Source organism: Cetorhinus maximus, unplaced genomic scaffold (assembly GCF_964194155.1).
Source record: "Cetorhinus maximus unplaced genomic scaffold, sCetMax3.hap1.1 HAP1_SCAFFOLD_4219, whole genome shotgun sequence".
Taxonomy (NCBI): domain Eukaryota; kingdom Metazoa; phylum Chordata; class Chondrichthyes; order Lamniformes; family Cetorhinidae; genus Cetorhinus; species Cetorhinus maximus.
The window spans coordinates 954-18,037 of record NW_027600123.1 but is presented as its reverse complement, the minus strand read 5'-3'; the positions used below and the strand labels follow the sequence as shown (position 1 = coordinate 18,037).

Here is a 17,084-nt window from a genome sequence, read left to right as displayed (position 1 = left end):
GTGCGGCTCTCCCTCAGTACTGACCCTCCGACAGTGCGGCTCTCCCTCAGTACTGACCCTCCGACAGTGCGGCTCTCCCTCAGCACTGACCCTCCGACAGTGCGGCTCTCCCTCAGCACTGACTCTCCGACAGTGCGGCTCTCCCTCAGTACTGACCCTCCGACAGTGCGGCTCTCCCTCAGCACTGACCCTCCGACAGTGCGGCTCTCCCTCAGTACTGACCCTCAAACAGTGCGATGACACCTTCATTGACTTGGACACCTGAGTATTTCGGTCTTAGTCTTGTTCAGCCAGGGTCTTGGGACAGATGTGGCAATGTGCTGCCCGTTGCTGACCAGGGGTATACAGAGAGACACAAAGTGTTTGGGTTTCTCTGCTGATTTTGAACTGCAGGCTGTCTGAAGTGGATCCTCCCTTTAAACCCTCATTGACATTTTTCTTCCAGTTTCCCAGTGGAGGGGACACTTACCTGACTATCAGCGATTCCAGCCACCCATTCCTGAGCGGAGCAGAGGTGAGCAGCTCTGATGGGGACGATGTAGAGGGAGCTTTACTCTGTATCTAACCCTGTGCTGTACTTGCCCTGGGAGTGTTTGATGGGGACAGAGTAGAGGGAGCTGAACTCTGTATCTAATCCCGTGCTGTACTTGCCCTGGGAGTGTTTGATGGGGACAGTGTAGAGGGAGCTTTACTCTGTATCTAACCCCGTGCTGTACCTGTCCTGGGAGTGTTTGATGGGGACGATGTAGAGGGAGCTTTACTCTGTATCTAACCCTGTGCTGTACTTGCCCTGGGAGTGTTTGATGGGGACAGTGTAGAGGGAGCTTTACTCTGTATCTAACCCCGTGCTGTACTTGCCCTGGGAGTGTTTGATGGGGACAGTGTAGAGGGAGCTTTACTCTGTATCTAACCCCGTGCTGTACCTGTCCTGGGAGTGTTTGATGGGGACAGTGTAGAGGGGGCTTTACTCTGTATCTAACCCCGTGCTGTACCTGTCCTGGGAGTGTTTGATGGGGACAGTGTAGAGGGAGATTTACTCTGTATCTAACCCCGTGCTATACCTGCCCTGGGAGTGTTTGATGGGGACGGTGCAGAGGGAGCTTTACTCTGTATCTAACCCCGTGCTGTACCTGTCCTGGGAGTGTTTGATGGGGACAGTGTAGAGGAAGCTATACTCTGTATCTAACCTCGTACGGTACCTGTCCTGGGAGTGTTTGATGGGGACGGTGTAGAGGGAGATTTACTCTGTATTTAACCCTGTGCTATACCTGTCCTGGGAGTGTTTGATGGGGACGGAGTAGAGGGAGCTTTACTCTGTATCTAACCCCATGCTGTACCTGTTCTGGGCTTGGTTGATGGGGACAGTGTAGAGGGAGCTTTACTCTGTATCTAACCCCGTGTTGTACCTGTCCTGGGAGTGTTTGATGGGGACAGTGTAGAGGGGGATTTACTCTGTATCTAATACCGTGCTGTACCTGTCCTGGGAGTGTTTGATGGGGACAGTGTAGAGGGAGCTTTACTCTGTATCTAACCCCGTGCTGTACCTGTCCTGGGAGTGTTTGATGGGGACGATGTAGAGGGAGCTTTACTCTTTATCTAACCCCGTGCTGTACTTGCCCTGGGAGTGTTTGATGGGGGACAGTGTAGAGGGGGCTTTACTCTGTATCTAACTCCGTGCTGTGCCTGTCCTGGGAGTGTTTGATGGGGACAGTGTAGAGGGAGATTTACTCTGTATCTAACCCCGTGCTATACCTGTCCTGGGAGTGTTGGATGGGGACGGTGTAGAGGGAGCTTTACTCTGTATCTAACCCCGTGCTGTACCTGTCCTGGGAGTGTTTGATGGGGACAGTGTAGAGGAAGCTATACTCTGTATCTAACCTCGTACGGTAACTGTCCTGGGAGTGTTTGATGGAGACAGTGTAGAAGGAGCTTTACTCTGTATCTAACCCCGTGCAGTACCTGTCCTGGGAGTGTTTGATGGGGACAGTGTAGAGGGAGCTTTACTCTGTATCTAACCCCGTGCTATACCTGTCCTGGGAGTGTTTGATCGAGACAGTCTAGAGGGAGATTTACTTTGTATCTAACCCCGTGCTGTACGTGTCCTGGGAGTGTTTGATGGGGACAGTGCAGAGGGAGATTTACTCTGTATCTGACCCCATACTGTACCTGTCCTGGCAGTGTTTGATGGGGACAGTGTAGAGGAAGCTATACTCTGTATCTAACCTCGTACGGTACCTGTCCTGGGAGTGTTTGATGGGGACGGTGTAGAGGGAGCTTTACTCTGTATCTAACCCCGTGCTGTACCTGTTCTGGGCTTGTTTGATGGGGACAGTGTAGACGGAGCTCTTTTCTGTATCTAACCCCGTGCAGTACCTGTTCTGGGTTTGTTTGATGGGAATAGTGAAGAAGGAGCTTTACTCTGTATCTAACCCCGTGCTGTACCTGCCCTGGGAGTGTTTGATGGGGACAGTGTAGTGGGAGCTTTACTCTGTATCTAACCACGTGCTGTACCACTCCTGGGAGTGTTTAATTGGGACAGTGTAGAGGGAACTTTACTCCGTATCTAACCCCGTCCTGAATCTGTCCTGGGCTTGTGTGAAGGGGACAGTGTAGAGGGAAGTTTAATTTGTATCTAACCCGTGCTGTACCTGTCCTGGGAGTGTTTGATGGTGACAGTGTAGAGGGAGCTCTACTCTATCTTACCCCGTGCTGTACCTGTCCTGGGAGTGTTTGATGGGGACAGTGTAGAGGAAGCTATACTCTGTATCTAACCTTGTACGGTACCTGTCCTGGGAGTGTTTGATGGTGACGGTGTAGAGGAAGCTATACTCTGTATCTAACCTCGTACGGTACCTGTCCTGGGAGTGTTTGATGGGGACGGTGTAGAGGAAGCAATACTCTGTATCTAACCTCGTATGGTACCTGTCCTGGGAGTGTTTGATGGGGACGGTGTAGAGGGAGATTTACTCTGTATCTAACCCCGTGCTGTACTTGCCCTGGGAGTGTTTGATGGGGACAATGTAGAGGGAGCTTTACTCTGTATCTAACACCGTGCTGTACCTGTCCTGGGAGTGTTTGATGGGGACAGTGTAGAGGGGGCTTTACTCTGTATCTAACCCGTGCTGTACCTGTCCTGGGAGTGTTTGATGCGGACAGTATTGAGGAAGCTATACTCTGTATCTAACCTCGTACGGTACCTGTCCTGGGAGTGTTTGATGGGGACGGTGTAGAGGGAGATTTACTCTGTATCTAACCCCGTGCTATACCTGTCCTGGGAGTGTTTGATGGGGACGGTGTAGAGGGAGCTTTACTCTGTACCTAACCCCGTGCTGTACCTGTCCTGGGAGTGTTTGATGGGGACAGTGTAGAGGAAGCTATACTCTGTATCTAACCTCGTACGGTACCTGTCCTGGGAGTGTTTGATGGGCACGGTGTAGAGGGAGATTTACTCTGTATCTAACCCTGTGCTGTAGCTGTCCTGGGAGTGTTTGATGGGGACGGTGTAGAGGGAGCTTTACTCTGTATCTAACCTCGTGCTGTACCTGTCCTGGGTTTGTTTGATGGGGACAGTGTAGAGGGAGCTTTACTCTGTATCTAACCCCGTGCTGTACCTGTCCTGGGAGTATTTGATGGGGACAGTGTAGAGGGATCTTTAGTCAGTATCTAACCCCGTGCTGTACCTGTTCTTGGATTGTTTGATGGGGACAGTGAATCCAGAGCTCTTTTCTGCATCTAACCCCGTGCTGTACCTGCCCTGGGAGTGTTTGATGGGGACAGTGTAGTGGGAGCTTTACTCTGTATCTAACCACGTGCTGTACCACTCCTGGGAGTGTTTAATTGGGACAGTGCAGAGGGAACTTTACTCCGTATCTAACCCCGTCCTGAATCTGTCCTGGGCTTGTGTGAAGGGGACAGTGTAGAGGGAAGTTTAATTTGTATCTAACCCGTGCTGTACCTGTCCTGGGAGTGTTTGATGGTGACAGTGTAGAGGGAGCTCTACTCTATCTTACCCCGTGCTGTACCTGTCCTGGGAGTGTTCGATGGGGACAGTGTAGAAGGAGATTTACTCTGCATCAAACCCCTTGCTCTGCCTGTCCTCGGAGTGTTTGATGGGGACGGTGTAGAGGGAGCTTTACTCTTTATCTAACCCCGTGCTGTACCTGTCCTGGGAGTGTTTGACGGGGACGGTGTAGACGGAGCTTTATTCTGTATCTAACCACGTGCTGTACCTGTCCTGGGATTTTTTGATTGGGACAGTGTAGAGGGAGCTTTACTCTGTATCTAACCCCGTGCTGTACCTGTCCTGGGAGTGTTTGATTTGGACAGTGTAGAGGGAGATTTACTCTGTATCTAACCCCGTGCTCTACCTGTTCTGGGATTTTTTGATTGGGACAGTGTAGCGGGAGCTTTACTCTGTATCTAACCCCGTGCTGTACCTGTCCTGGGAGTGTTTGTTAGGGACAGTGTAGAAGGAGCTTTACTCTGTATCTAACCCCGTGCTGTACCTGTCCTGGGAGTGTTTGATGGGGACAGTGTAGAGGGAGCTTTACTCTGTATCTAACCCCGTGCTGTACCTGTCCTGAGAGTGTTTGATGGGGACAGTGTAGATGGAGCTTTATTCTGTATCTAACCCCGTGCTGTACCTGTCCTGGGAGTGTTTGATCGAGACAGTCTAGAGGGAGATTTACTTTGTATCTAATAACCCCGTGCTGTACGTGTCCTGGGAGTGTTTGATGGGGACAGTGCAGAGGGAGATTTACTCTGTATCTGACCCCATACTGTACCTTTCCTGGAAGTGTTTGTTGTGGACAGTGTGGAGGGAGATTTACTCTGTATCTAACCCCGTGCTGTACCTGTCCTGAGTGTGTTTGATGGGGACAGTGTAGAAGGAGCTTTATTCTGTATCTAACCCCGTGCTGTACCTGCCCTGGGAGGATTTGATGGGGACGATGTAGAGGGAGCTTTACTCTGTATCTAACCCCGTGCTGTACTTGCCCTGGGAGTGTTTGATGGGGACAGTGTAGAGGGAGCTTTACTCTGTATCTAACCCCGTGCGGCACCTGTCCTGGGAGTGTTTGATGGGGACAGTGTAGAGGGAGCTTTACTCTGTATCTAACCCGTGCTGTACCTGTCCTGGGAGTGTTTGATGCGGACAGTATTGAGGAAGCTATACTCTGTATCTAACCTCGTACGGTACCTGTCCTGGGAGTGTTTGATGGGGACGGTGTAGAGGGAGATTTACTCTGTATCTAACCCCGTGCTATACCTGTCCTGGGAGTGTTTGATGGGGACGGTGTAGAGGGAGCTTTACTCTGTACCTAACCCCGTGTTGTACCTGTCCTGGGAGTGTTTGATGGGGACAGTGTAGAGGAAGCTATACTCTGTATCTAACCTCGTACGGTACCTGTCCTGGGAGTGTTTGATGGGCACGGTGTAGAGGGAGATTTACTCTGTATCTAACCCTGTGCTGTAGCTGTCCTGGGAGTGTTTGATGGGGACGGTGTAGAGGGAGCTTTACTCTGTATCTAACCTCGTGCTGTACCTGTCCTGGGTTTGTTTGATGGGGACAGTGTAGAGGGAGCTTTACTCTGTATCTAACCCCGTGCTGTACCTGTCCTGGGAGTATTTGATGGGGACAGTGTAGAGGGATCTTTAGTCAGTATCTAACCCCGTGCTGTACCTGTTCTTGGATTGTTTGATGGGGACAGTGAATCCAGAGCTCTTTTCTGTATCTAACCCCGTGCTGTACCTGTCCTCGGAGGGTTTGATGGGGACGGAGTAGAGGGAGCTTTACTCTGTATCTAACCCCGTGCTGTACCTGTCCTGGGAGTGTTTGACGGAGACAGTGTAGAGGGAGCTTTACTCTTTATCTAATCCCATGCTGTACCTGTCCTGGGAGTGTTTGATGGGGACGGTGTAGAGGGAGCTTTACTCTGTATCTAACCCCGTGCTGTACCTGTCCTGGGAGTGTTTGATGGGGACGATGTAGAGGGAGCTTTACTCTGTATCTAACCTCGTGCTGTACCTGTCCTGGGTTTGTTTGATGGGGACAGTGTAGAGGGAGCTTTACTCTGTATCTAACCCCGTGCTGTACCTGTCCTGGGAGTATTTGATGGGGACAGTGTAGAGGGGGCTTTACTCTGTATCTAACCCCGTGCTGTACCTGCCCTGGGAGTATTTGATGGGGACGATGTAGAGGGAGCTTTACTCTGTATCTAACCCTGTGCTGTACTTGCCCTGGGAGTGTTTGATGGGGACAGTGTAGAGGGAGCTTTACTCTGCATCTAACCCCGTGCTGTACTTGCCCTGGGAGTGTTTGATGGGGACAGTGTAGAGGGAGCTTTACTCTGTATCTTATCCCGTGCTGCACCTGTCCTGGGAGTGTTTGATGGGGACAGTGTAGAGGAAGCTATACTCTGTATCTAACCTCGTACGGTACCTGTCCTGGGAGTATTTGATGGTGACGGTGTAGAGGAAGCTATACTCTGTATCTAACCTCGTACGGTACCTGTCCTGGGAGTGTTTGATGGGGACGGTGTAGAGGAAGCAATACTCTGTATCTAACCTCGTACGGTACCTGTCCTGGGAGTGTTTGATGGGGACGGTGTAGAGGGAGATTTACTCTGTATCTAACCCTGTGATATACCTGTCCTGGGAGTGTTTGATGGGGACGGAGTAGATGGAGCTTTACTCTGTATCTAACCCCATGCTGTACCTGTCCTGGGAGTGTTTGACGGGGACAGTGTAGAGGGAGCTTTACTCTTTATCTAATCCCATGCTGTACCTGTCCTGGGAGTGTTTGATGGGGACGGTGTAGAGGGAGCTTTACTCTGTATCTAACCCCGTGCTGTAGCTGTCCTGGGAGTGTTTGATGGGGACGGTGTAGAGGGAGCTTTACTCTGTATCTAACCCCGTGCAGTACCTGTCCTGGGAGTATTTGATGGGGACAGTGTAGAGGGAGCTTTACTCAGTATCTAACCCCGTGCTGTACCTGTTCTTGGATTGTTTGATGGGGACAGTGAATCCAGAGCTCTTTTCTGTATCTAACCCCGTGCTGTACCTGTCCTCGGAGTGTTTGATGGGGACGGTGTAGAGGGAGCTTTACTCTGTATCTAACCCCGTGCTGCACCTGTCCTGGGAGTGTTTGACGGGGACGGTGTAGATGGAGCTTTATTCTGTATCTAACCATGTGCTGTACCTGTCCTGGGAATGTTTGATCGAGACAGTCTGCAGGGAGATTTACTTTGTATCTAACCCCGTGCTGTACGTGTCCTGGGAGTGTTTGATGAGGACAGTGTAGAGGGAGCTTTACTCTGTATCTAACCCCGTGCTGTACCTATCCTGGGAGTGTTTGATGAGGACAGTGTGGAGGGAGCTTTACTCTGTATCTAACCCCGTGCTCTACCTGTTCTGGGATTTTTTGATTGGGACAGTGTAGCGGGAGCTTTACTCTGTATCTAACCCCGTGCTATACCTGTCCTGGGAGTGTTTGATTTGAACAGTGTAGAGGGAGATTTACTCTGTATCTAACCCCGTGCCATACCTGTCCTGGGAGTGTTTGATGGAGAAAGTGTATAGGGAGCTCTACTCTATCTAACCCCGTGCTGTACCTGTCCTGGGAGTGTTTGATGAGGACAGTGTGGAGGGAGCTTTACTCTGTATCTAACCCCGTGCAGTACCTGTCCTGGGAGTGTTTGATGGGGACAGTGTAGAGGAAGCTATACTCTGTATCTAACCCCGTGCTGTACCTGTCCTGGGAGTGTTTGATGGGGACAGTGTAGAGGGAGCTTTACTCTGTATCTAACCCCGTGCTGTACCTGTCCTGGGAGTATTTGATGGGAACGATGTAGTGGGAGCTTTACTCTGTATCTGACCTCGTGCAGTACCTGTCCTGGCAGTCCTTGATGGGCACAGTATAGAGGGAGCTTTACTCTGTATCTAACCCCGTGCTGTCCCTGTCCTGGGAGTGTTTGATGCGGACGGTGTAGAGGGAGCTTTACTCTGTATCTAACCCCGTGCTCTACCTGTCCTGGGAGTGTTTGATGAAGACAGTGTAGAGGGAGCGTTACTCTGTATCTAACCCGATGCAGTACCTGTTCTGGGTATGTTTGATATGGACAGTGTATAGGGAGCTTTACTCTGTATCTAACCCCGTGCTGTACCTGTCCTGGGAGTGTTTGATATGGACAGTGTATAGGGAGCTTTACTCTGTATGTAACCCCGTGCTGTACCTGTCTTGGGAGTGTTTGATGGGGACAGTGAAGAGGGAGCTTTACACTGTATCTAACCCCGTGCTTTACCTGTCCTGGGAGTGTTTGATGGGGACGATGTAGATGGAGCTTTACTCTGTATCTAACCCCGTGCTGTACCTGTCCTGGGTGTGTTTGTTGGGAACAGTGTAGTGGGATTTTTACTCTGTATCTAACCCCGTGCTGTACCTGTCCTGACAGTGTTTGATGGGGACAGTGTAGAGCGAGATTTACTCTGTATCTAACCCCGTGCTGTACCTGCCCTGGGAGTGTTTGATGGGGACAGTGTAGAGGGAGCTTTACTCTGTATCTAACCCCGTGCTGTACCTGTCCTGGGAGTGTTTGATGGGGGACGGTGTAGAGGGAGCTTTACTCTGTATCTAACCCGTGCTGTACCTGTCCTGGGAGTGTTTGATGGGGACAGTGTGGAGGGAGCTTTACTCTGTATCTAACCCCGTGCTGTACCTGTCCTGGGAGTGTTTGATGGGGTTGGTGTAGACGGAGCTTTACTCTGTATCTAACCCCGTGCTGTACCTGTCCTGGGAGTGTTTGATGGGGACACTGTAGTGTGAGCTTTACTCTGTTTCTAACCACGTGTTGTTCCTGTCCTGGGAGTGTTTGACGGGGACGGTGTAGACGGAGCTTTATTCTGTATCTAACCACGTGCTGTACCTGTCCTGCGATTTTTTGATTGGGACAGTGTAGAGGGAGCTTCACTCTGTATCTAACCCCGTGCTATACCTGTTCTGGGAGTGTTTGATTTGGACAGTGTAGAGGGAGATTTACTCTGTATCTAACCCCGTGCTCTACCTGTTCTCAGATTTTTTGATTGGGACAGTGTAGCGGGAGCTTTACTCTGTATCTAACCCCGTGCTATACCTGTTCTGGGAGTGTTTGATTTGGACAGTGTAGAGGGAGATTTACTCTGTATCTAACCCCGTGCCATACCTGTCCTGGGAGTGTTTGATGGAGAAAGTGTATAGGGAGCTCTACTCTATCTAACCCCGTGCTGTACCTGTCCTGGGAGTGTTTGATGAGGACAGTGTGGAGGGAGCTTTACTCTGTATCTAACCCCGTGCAGTACCTGTCCTGGGAGTGTTTGATGGGGACAGTGTGGAGGGAGCTTTTCTCTGTATCTAACCCCGTGCTGAACCTGCCCTGGGAGTATTTGATGGGAACGATGTAGAGGGAGCTTTACTCTGTATCTAACCCCGTACGGTAACTGTCCTGGGACCGTTTGATGGGGACAGTGTAGAGGTAGCATTACCTGGTATCTAACCCCGTGCTGTACCTGTCCTGGGAGTTTTTGATGGAGACAGTGTAGAGGGAGCTTTACTCTGTATCTGACCTCGTGCAGTACCTGTCCTGGCAGTCTTTGATGGGCACAGTATAGAGGGAGCTTTACTCTGTATCTAACCCCGTGCTGTACCTGTCCTGGGAGTGTTTGATGGGGACAGTCTAGAGGGAGCTTTACTCTGTATCTAACCCCGTGCTGTACCTGTTCTGGGATTGTTTGATGCGGACGGTGTCGAGGGAGCTTTACTCTGTATCTAACCCCGTGCTGTACCTGTCCTGGGAGTGTTTGATGAAGACAGTGTATAGGGAGCTTTACTCTGTATCTAACCCCGTGCTGTACCTGTCCTGGGAGTGTTTGATATGGACAGTGTATAGGGAGCTTTACTCTGTTTGTAACCCCGTGCTGTACCTGTCTTGGGAGTGTTTGATGGGGACAGTGTATAGGGAGCTTTACTCTGTATGTAACCCCTTGCTGTACCTGTCCTGGGAGTGTTTGATGTGGACGGTGTGGAAGGAGATTTATACTGTATCTAACCCCGTGCTGTACCTGTCCTGGGAGTGTTTGATGGGGACGGTGTAGAGGGAGCTTTACTCTGTATCTAACCCCGTGCTGTACCTGTCCTGGGTGTGTTTGTTGGGAACAGCGTAGTGGGATTTTTACTCTGTATCTAACCCCGTGCTGTACCTGTCCTGGGAGTGTTTGATGGGGACAGTGTAGAGGGAGCTTTACTCTGTATCTAACCCCGTGCTGTACCTGTCCTGGGAGTGTTTGATGGGGACAGTGTAGAGCGAGATTTACTCTGTATCTAACCCCGTGCTGTACCTGTCCTGGGAGTGTTTGATGGGGACAGTGTAGAGGGAGCTTTACTCTGTATCTAACCCCGTGCTGTACCTGTCCTGGGAGTGTTTGATGGGGACAGTGTAGAGCGAGCTTTACTCTGTATCTAACCCCGTGCTGTACCTGTCCTGGGAGTGTTTGATGGGGACACTGTAGTGGGAGCTTTACTCTGTTTCTAACCCCGTGTTGTTCCTGTCCTGGGTGTGTTTGAAGACGACAGTGTATTGGGAGCTTTACTCTGTATCTAACTCCGTGCTGTACCTGCCCTGGGAGTGTTTGATGGGGACAGTGTAGAGGGAGCTTTACTCTGTATCTAACCCCGTGCTGTACCTGTCCTGAGAGTGTTTGATGGGGACAGTGTAGAGGGAGCTTTACTCTGTATCTAACCCGTGCTGTACCTGTCCTGGGAGTGTTTGATGGGGACGGTGTAGCGGGAGCTTTACTCTGTGTCTAACTCCGTGCTGTTCCTGTCCTGGGAGTGTTTGATGGGGACAGTGTAGAGGGAGCTTTACTCTGTATCTAACCCCGTGCTGTACCTGTCCTGGGAATGTTTGATGGGGACAGTGTAGAGGGAGCTTTACTCTGTATCTAACCCCGTGCTGTACCTGTCCTGGGAGTGTTTGATGGGGACGGTGTAGAGGGAGCTTTACTCTGTATCTAACCCCGTGCTGTACCTGTCCTGGGAGTGTTTGATGGGGGACGGTGTAGAGGGAGCTTTACTCTGTATCTTACCCCGTGCTGTACCTGTCCTGGGAGTGTTTGATGGGGGACGGTGTAGAGGGAGCTTTACTCTGTATCTAACCCCGTGCTGTACCTGTCCTGGGAGTGTTTGATGGGGACAGTGTAGAGGGAGCTTTACTCTGTATCTTACCCCGTGCTGTACCTGTCCTGGGAGTGTTTGATGGGGGACGGTGTAGAGGGAGCTTTACTCTGTATCTAACCACCCTTCATCCACTGTTTCCACAGACCTTCCACACTCCCAGCCTGGGGGATGAGGAGTTTGAGATCCCCCCCATCTCGCTGCCCCTGGAATCGGACCCCTCCCTCGCCGTCTCCGACGTGGGCTGCCACTTCGACCTGACTGACCCTTCCAGCTCGCAGGACAATGGTTTCACCTCCCAGTTCACCTCCGCTCCTCTGGACCTTCCCATGACGCTGTCGCAGGGAGTCATCGATCAGAGCGGAGGACTCATCAGCAGCCTGTCCATGGTATGGTGGCATCGACAGCATCGCTGGGCCCTGGCATTGCAAAGTTCCTTTCGTAGAATCGTAAAGCAGGGAGCCATTCTGCCCATCGTGCCTGTGCCGTCACTTTGGAAGTGTTTTAGCTTTAGACCCACTCCTCTCCTCTCCTCTTTGCCCTCGTCACTAAAGTTTTCCTCTTCAAGTATTTCTCCCGTTTCTCCCTTTTGAGCGTGAATCTGCTTCTGCCGCCCTTTCAGGCAGCGCCTTCCAGACCACAACAACGCGCTGCGTCCCCAAAAAAACGCTCGCTTCACATCTTCCTCCCCAGCCCCCACTTTCTGGTTCCTTGGCTGATTCTCCTCAAGCTGTGTCCCCTCTTGTTATCGACCCTCTCGCCTCAGGACACGGTTTCTCCTTATTTACTGTTCCTAAACCCCTGATGGCTCTGAACACCTCGATTCAGTTTCTTTATTCATTCACGAGGATGCGGACATCGCTGGGCCGGGCCCAGCTTTTATTGCCCATCCCTAATTGCACCTTGAGATGGTGGTGGGTGAGCTGCTTTCTTGACCCGCTGCAGTCCCCTGTGGTGTAGGTACACCCATGGCGCTGTTAGGGAGGGAGTTCCAGGATTTTGTCCCTGTGGTGTAGGTACACCCACAGCGCTGTTAGGGAGGGAGTTCCAGGATTTTGTCTCTGTGGTGTAGGTACACCCACAGCACTGTTAGGGAGGGAGTTCCAGGATTTTGTCCTTGTGGTGTAGGTACACCCACAGCACTGCTAGGGAGGGAGTTCCAGGATTTTGACCCAGCGACAGTGAAGGAACGGCCGATATATTTCCAAGTCGGGATGGTGAGTGGCTCAGAGGGGAACTTCCAGGTGGTGGGTGTTCTCCATGTGTCTGCTGCCCTTGTCCTTCTAGATGGTAGAGGTTGTGGGTTTGGAAGGTGCTGTCTAAGGTGCCTTGGTGAGTTGCTGCAGTGCATCTTGTAGATGGTACACACGCTGCTGCTACTGTGCGTCGGTGATGGAGGGAGTGAATGTTTGTGGATGTGGTGCCGATCAAGCGGGGGCTGCTTTGACCTGGACGGTGTCAAGCTTCTCGAGTGTTGTGGGAGCTGCACTCATCCAGGCCAGCGGGGAGTATCCCATCACACTCCTGACTTGTGCCTTGTAGATGGTGGACAGGCTTTGGGGAGTCAGGAGGTGAGTTACTCACCGCAGGATTCCCAGCCTCTGACCTGCTCTGTAGGAACAATGCAGCAACTCACCAAGGCTCCTTCGACAGCACCTTCCAAACCCACGACCGCTACCATCTAGAAGGACAAGGGCAGCAGACACGTGGGGACCACCACCACCTGGAAGTTCCCCTCCAAGTCCCTCACCATCCTGACTTGGAAATATATCGGCCGTTCCTTCACTGTCGCTGGGTTAAAATCCTGGAGCTCCCTCCCTAACAGCGCCGTGGGTGTACCTACACCACACAGGGGACAAAATCCTAGAACTCCCTCCCTAACAGCACTGGGTGTATCTACACCACAGGGGACAAAATCCTGGAACTCCCTCCCTAACAGCACAGTGGGTGTACCTACACCACAGGGACAAAATCCTGGAACTCCCTCCCAACAGCGCTGTGGGTGTATCTACACCACAGGGGACAAAATCCTGGAACTCCTTCCCTAACAGCACTGTGGGTGTACCTACACCACAGGGGACAAAATCCTGGAACTCCTTCCGTAACAGCACTGTGGGTGTACCTACACCACAGGGACAAAATCCTGGAACTCCCTCCCTAACAGCGCTGTGGGTGTACCTACACCACAGGGACAAAATCCTGGAACTCCCTCCCTAACAGCGCTGTGGGTGTACCTACACCACACAGGGGACAAAATCCTGGAACTCCCTCCCTAACAGCGTTGTGGGTGTACCTACACCACACAGGGGACAAAATCCTGGAACTCCCTCCCTAACAGCACTGTGGGTGTACCTACAACACACGGACAAAATCCTGGAACTCCCTCCCTAACAGCGCTGTGGGTGTACCCAAACCACAGGGACAAAATCCTGGAACTCCCTCCCTAACAGCGCTGTGGGTGTACCTACACCACAGGGACAAAATCCTGGAACTCCCTCCCTAACTGCGCTGTGGGTGTACCTACACCACACAGGGGACAAAATCCTGGAACTCCCTCCCTAACAGCGCTGTGGGTGTACCTACACCACACAGGGGACAAAATCCTGGAACTCCCTCCCTAACAGCACCGTGGGTGTACCTACATCACACAGGGGACAAAAACCTGGAACTCCCTCCCTAACAGCACCGTGGGTGTACCTACATCACACAGGGGACAAAATCCTGGAACTCCCTTCCTAACAGCGCTGTGGGTGTACCTACACCACAGGGGACAAAATCCTGGAACTCCCTCCCTAACAGCGCCATGGGTGTACCTACACCACTCACCTCACCCGTCTGCGTTTCTCTGCAGTCCCGGCGTGTGTCCTCGGACTTGGCAGCCCTGAACCGGCAAACTTGGAGGCGTCGCTCTGCGTCTCTCCATCTTCAATGGTGAAAATATTGATGGTGAATTGCTGAGGCCCCAGCTCTGAGGCCCTGCGTCGCTCCGGCACGCTCAACCCAGCCAACGTGACAGTGCCCCGTTTATCTCCACCCCCCCCACTGTCCGCTTCCAAACACACAGCCAGCGCGTGCCTGGGGGGTGTGGTTGGGGGTGGGGGGGTGTGACTGGTGACCAGGGCTTGGTGAGTGAAGGGAACACGGGATGCGAGAGGAGAATTGGAATAAGACGAGTCTTCGTGGCGCGGGTGAAGGCTTCAGGCCCGGACGGACGGTAGAGGGCGGGCGGCAGGGGGTGTGTGGTTTCACTGCGTCGTGCCCGTGTCTCTCTCTGACTCTGTCTCATCTCCCTCTCTCCTCCGCCCCACCACCTCCCGTCCTCAGGACCTCGGGCAGTCGGTGACGGCGCAGTGCGGCCAGGAGCCTCCCTTGACGATGAGCATCTCTCTGGGCGAGGGGACCCGGGGCCTCTACACGCACAGCCAGCTGACCACCATCGATCACTCGGAGCTCAGCTCCCAGCTGGGCCTGACCCTCGGCAACACCAGCATCCTCCAGCAGCCAAACTCCCCTGAGCAGAGGAAGTCGGCCACTCCGTCGCCAGCGAGTTCCATTCAGGAAGAGGAGGTGGAGGACGTCAGGAGGGTAGGTTACTTTCTCCCTCTCGTTGCCTCCCTCTCTCCCTCCCTCCCTCCCTCTCTCCTTCCCTCCCTCCCTCTCTCCTTCCCTCCATCTCTCTCTCTCTCTCTCTCCTCCCTCTCTCTCCTCCCTCTCTCTCTCCTCCCTCTCTCTCCTGCCTCTCTCCCTCCCTCTCTCTCCCTCCCTCTCTCTCCCTCCCTCTCTCTCCCTCCCTCCCTCTCTCCCTCCCTCCCTCCCTCCCTCCCTCCCCCCCCCTCCCCCTCCCTCCCTCCCTCCCTCCCTCCATCCACCCCTCCCTCCCTCCCTCCTCTCTCTCTCTCTCTCTCTCTCCCTCTCTCTCTCTCTCTCTCTCTCTCCCCCTCTCCCTCCCTCATCTCTCTCCCTCCATCCACCCCTCCCTCCTTCCCTCTCTCTCTCCTCTCTCCCTCCCTCCCTCCCTCTCTCATTCCCTCCCTCCCTCCTTCCCTCTCTCGTTCTGTCCCGCTCTCGTAATGTGCAATGAGGCAGGTTTAATAAATGATCTCAGTGTAAAGGATCTCCTAGGAAACAGTGACCATAACATGGTAGAATTTAGCATTCAGTTTGCGAGTGAGAAACTTGGGTCAGAAACAACTGTGCTAAACTGAAATAAGGGTAATTACAAAGGAAGGAGGGCAGAGTTGGCTGGAGCGGACCGGGAAAGGAGTTTAGTAGAAAAGACGGTTGATGAACAATGGCAGACGTTTAAGGAAATAGTTCATGACTCTCAACAAAGATATATCCCAGTGAGGAAGGAGGATTCTAGGAAGTGGATAAACCAACCATGGTTAACCAAGGGAGTTAAGAACAGTATCAAATTGGAAAAAAAAAACGTACAATGTGGCAAAGATTAGTGGTAAACCAGAGGATTGGGAAAGTTTTAAAAAACCAACAAAAGATGACCAAAAAATAACAATGAGGGAGAAAATACACTTTGAGGGTAAACTAGCAAGTAATGTAAAAACTGACAGTAAAAGCTCCTTTAAATATATTAAAAAGGAAGAGAGAGACCAAAGTGAACATAGGCCCCTTAGAGAATGAGGCTGGGGAAATAATAATGAGGGAACCAGGAAATGGCAGAGGAGTTGAATAAATACTTCATGGTAAAAGCACTAATACCATTCCAAAAATACTAAATAACAAAGGGGCAAAGGGTGGGGAGGAAATAAATACAATAACAAGGCTATGGGGGCAAGTGCTGGTCAATGGGATTAGGGAGGTAGGTCAGGTGTTTCTCACGTGTCGGTGCAGACTCGATGGGCTGAAGGGCCTCTTCTGCACTCTGTGTGATTCTGTGATAACTATCACTAGAGAAAAAGTACTAGGGAACTAATGGGGCTAAATGCCGATAAGTCCCCTGGACCGGATGGGTTGCATCCGAGGATATTAAAGGAAGTAGCTACAGAGATAGTGGGTGCACTGGTAGTAATCTTCCAAGAATCCTTAGATTCTGGAAAAGTCCCAGAGGATTGGAGAGCGGCCAATGTTAACACCCTTATTCAAAAAGGGAGGGAGACAATTAAACAGGTAACTGTACGGCAGTTAGCTTAACATCTGTCATTGGGAAAATGTTGGAGTCTATTATAAAGGATGTAATAGCAGAGCATTTAGAAATACATAATCTAATCAGGCAGAGTCAGCATGGATTCATGAAGGGGAAATCATGCCTGACAAATTTATCAGAATTCTTTGAGGAGGTAACAAGCAGGATAGATAAAGGGGAACCAGTAGATGTGATATATTTGGATTTCCAAAAGGCGTTCGATAAGGTACCCGCACGTAAGACTATTTAATAAGATAAGATCCCATGGTGTTGGGGGTAGTATATGAGCATGGAGAGAGGACTGGCTAATGAATAGAAGACAGAGAGTTGGGATAAGGGGGGCATTTTCGGGATGGCAACCTGTAACTAGTGGAGGGCCACAGGGATCAGTGCTGGGGCCACAATTATTTACAATATACATTAATGACTCGGATGAGGGAAGTGAATGTACTACAGCCAAGTTTGTGGAGGACACACAAATAGGTGGGAAGGCAAGTGGTGAGGATGACACCAGGAGTCTACAGAGGGATAGGAACAGGGAAAGTGAGTGGGCAAAAACTTGGCTGGTGGAATATAATGTGGGAAAATGTGAGGTTCTGCACTTTGGCAGGAAGAATAGAGGAGCTGAATATTATTTAAATGGAGAAAGGCTGCAGAAAGCTGCAGCACAGAGGGATTTGGGGGTCCTCGTGCATGAATCACAAAAAGCTAACATACAAGTTCAGCAGGTAATAGGGAAGG

General features: G+C 51.5%; 1 protein-coding gene across 1 annotated transcript; it reads left to right on the top strand.

Annotated features, from left to right (window-relative positions):
- Positions 1–445: 445 nt before the first annotated feature.
- On the top strand, positions 446–14,788 carry LOC144678413 (TOX high mobility group box family member 4-like; the record flags this gene model as incomplete). Its single annotated transcript, XM_078538204.1, has 3 exons — positions 446–514; positions 11,350–11,592; positions 14,528–14,788. Coding segments are annotated over 3 exons (573 nt in total), but the record flags the coding sequence as incomplete, so codon positions are not given.
- Between the last annotated feature and the right edge of the window lie 2,296 nt (positions 14,789–17,084).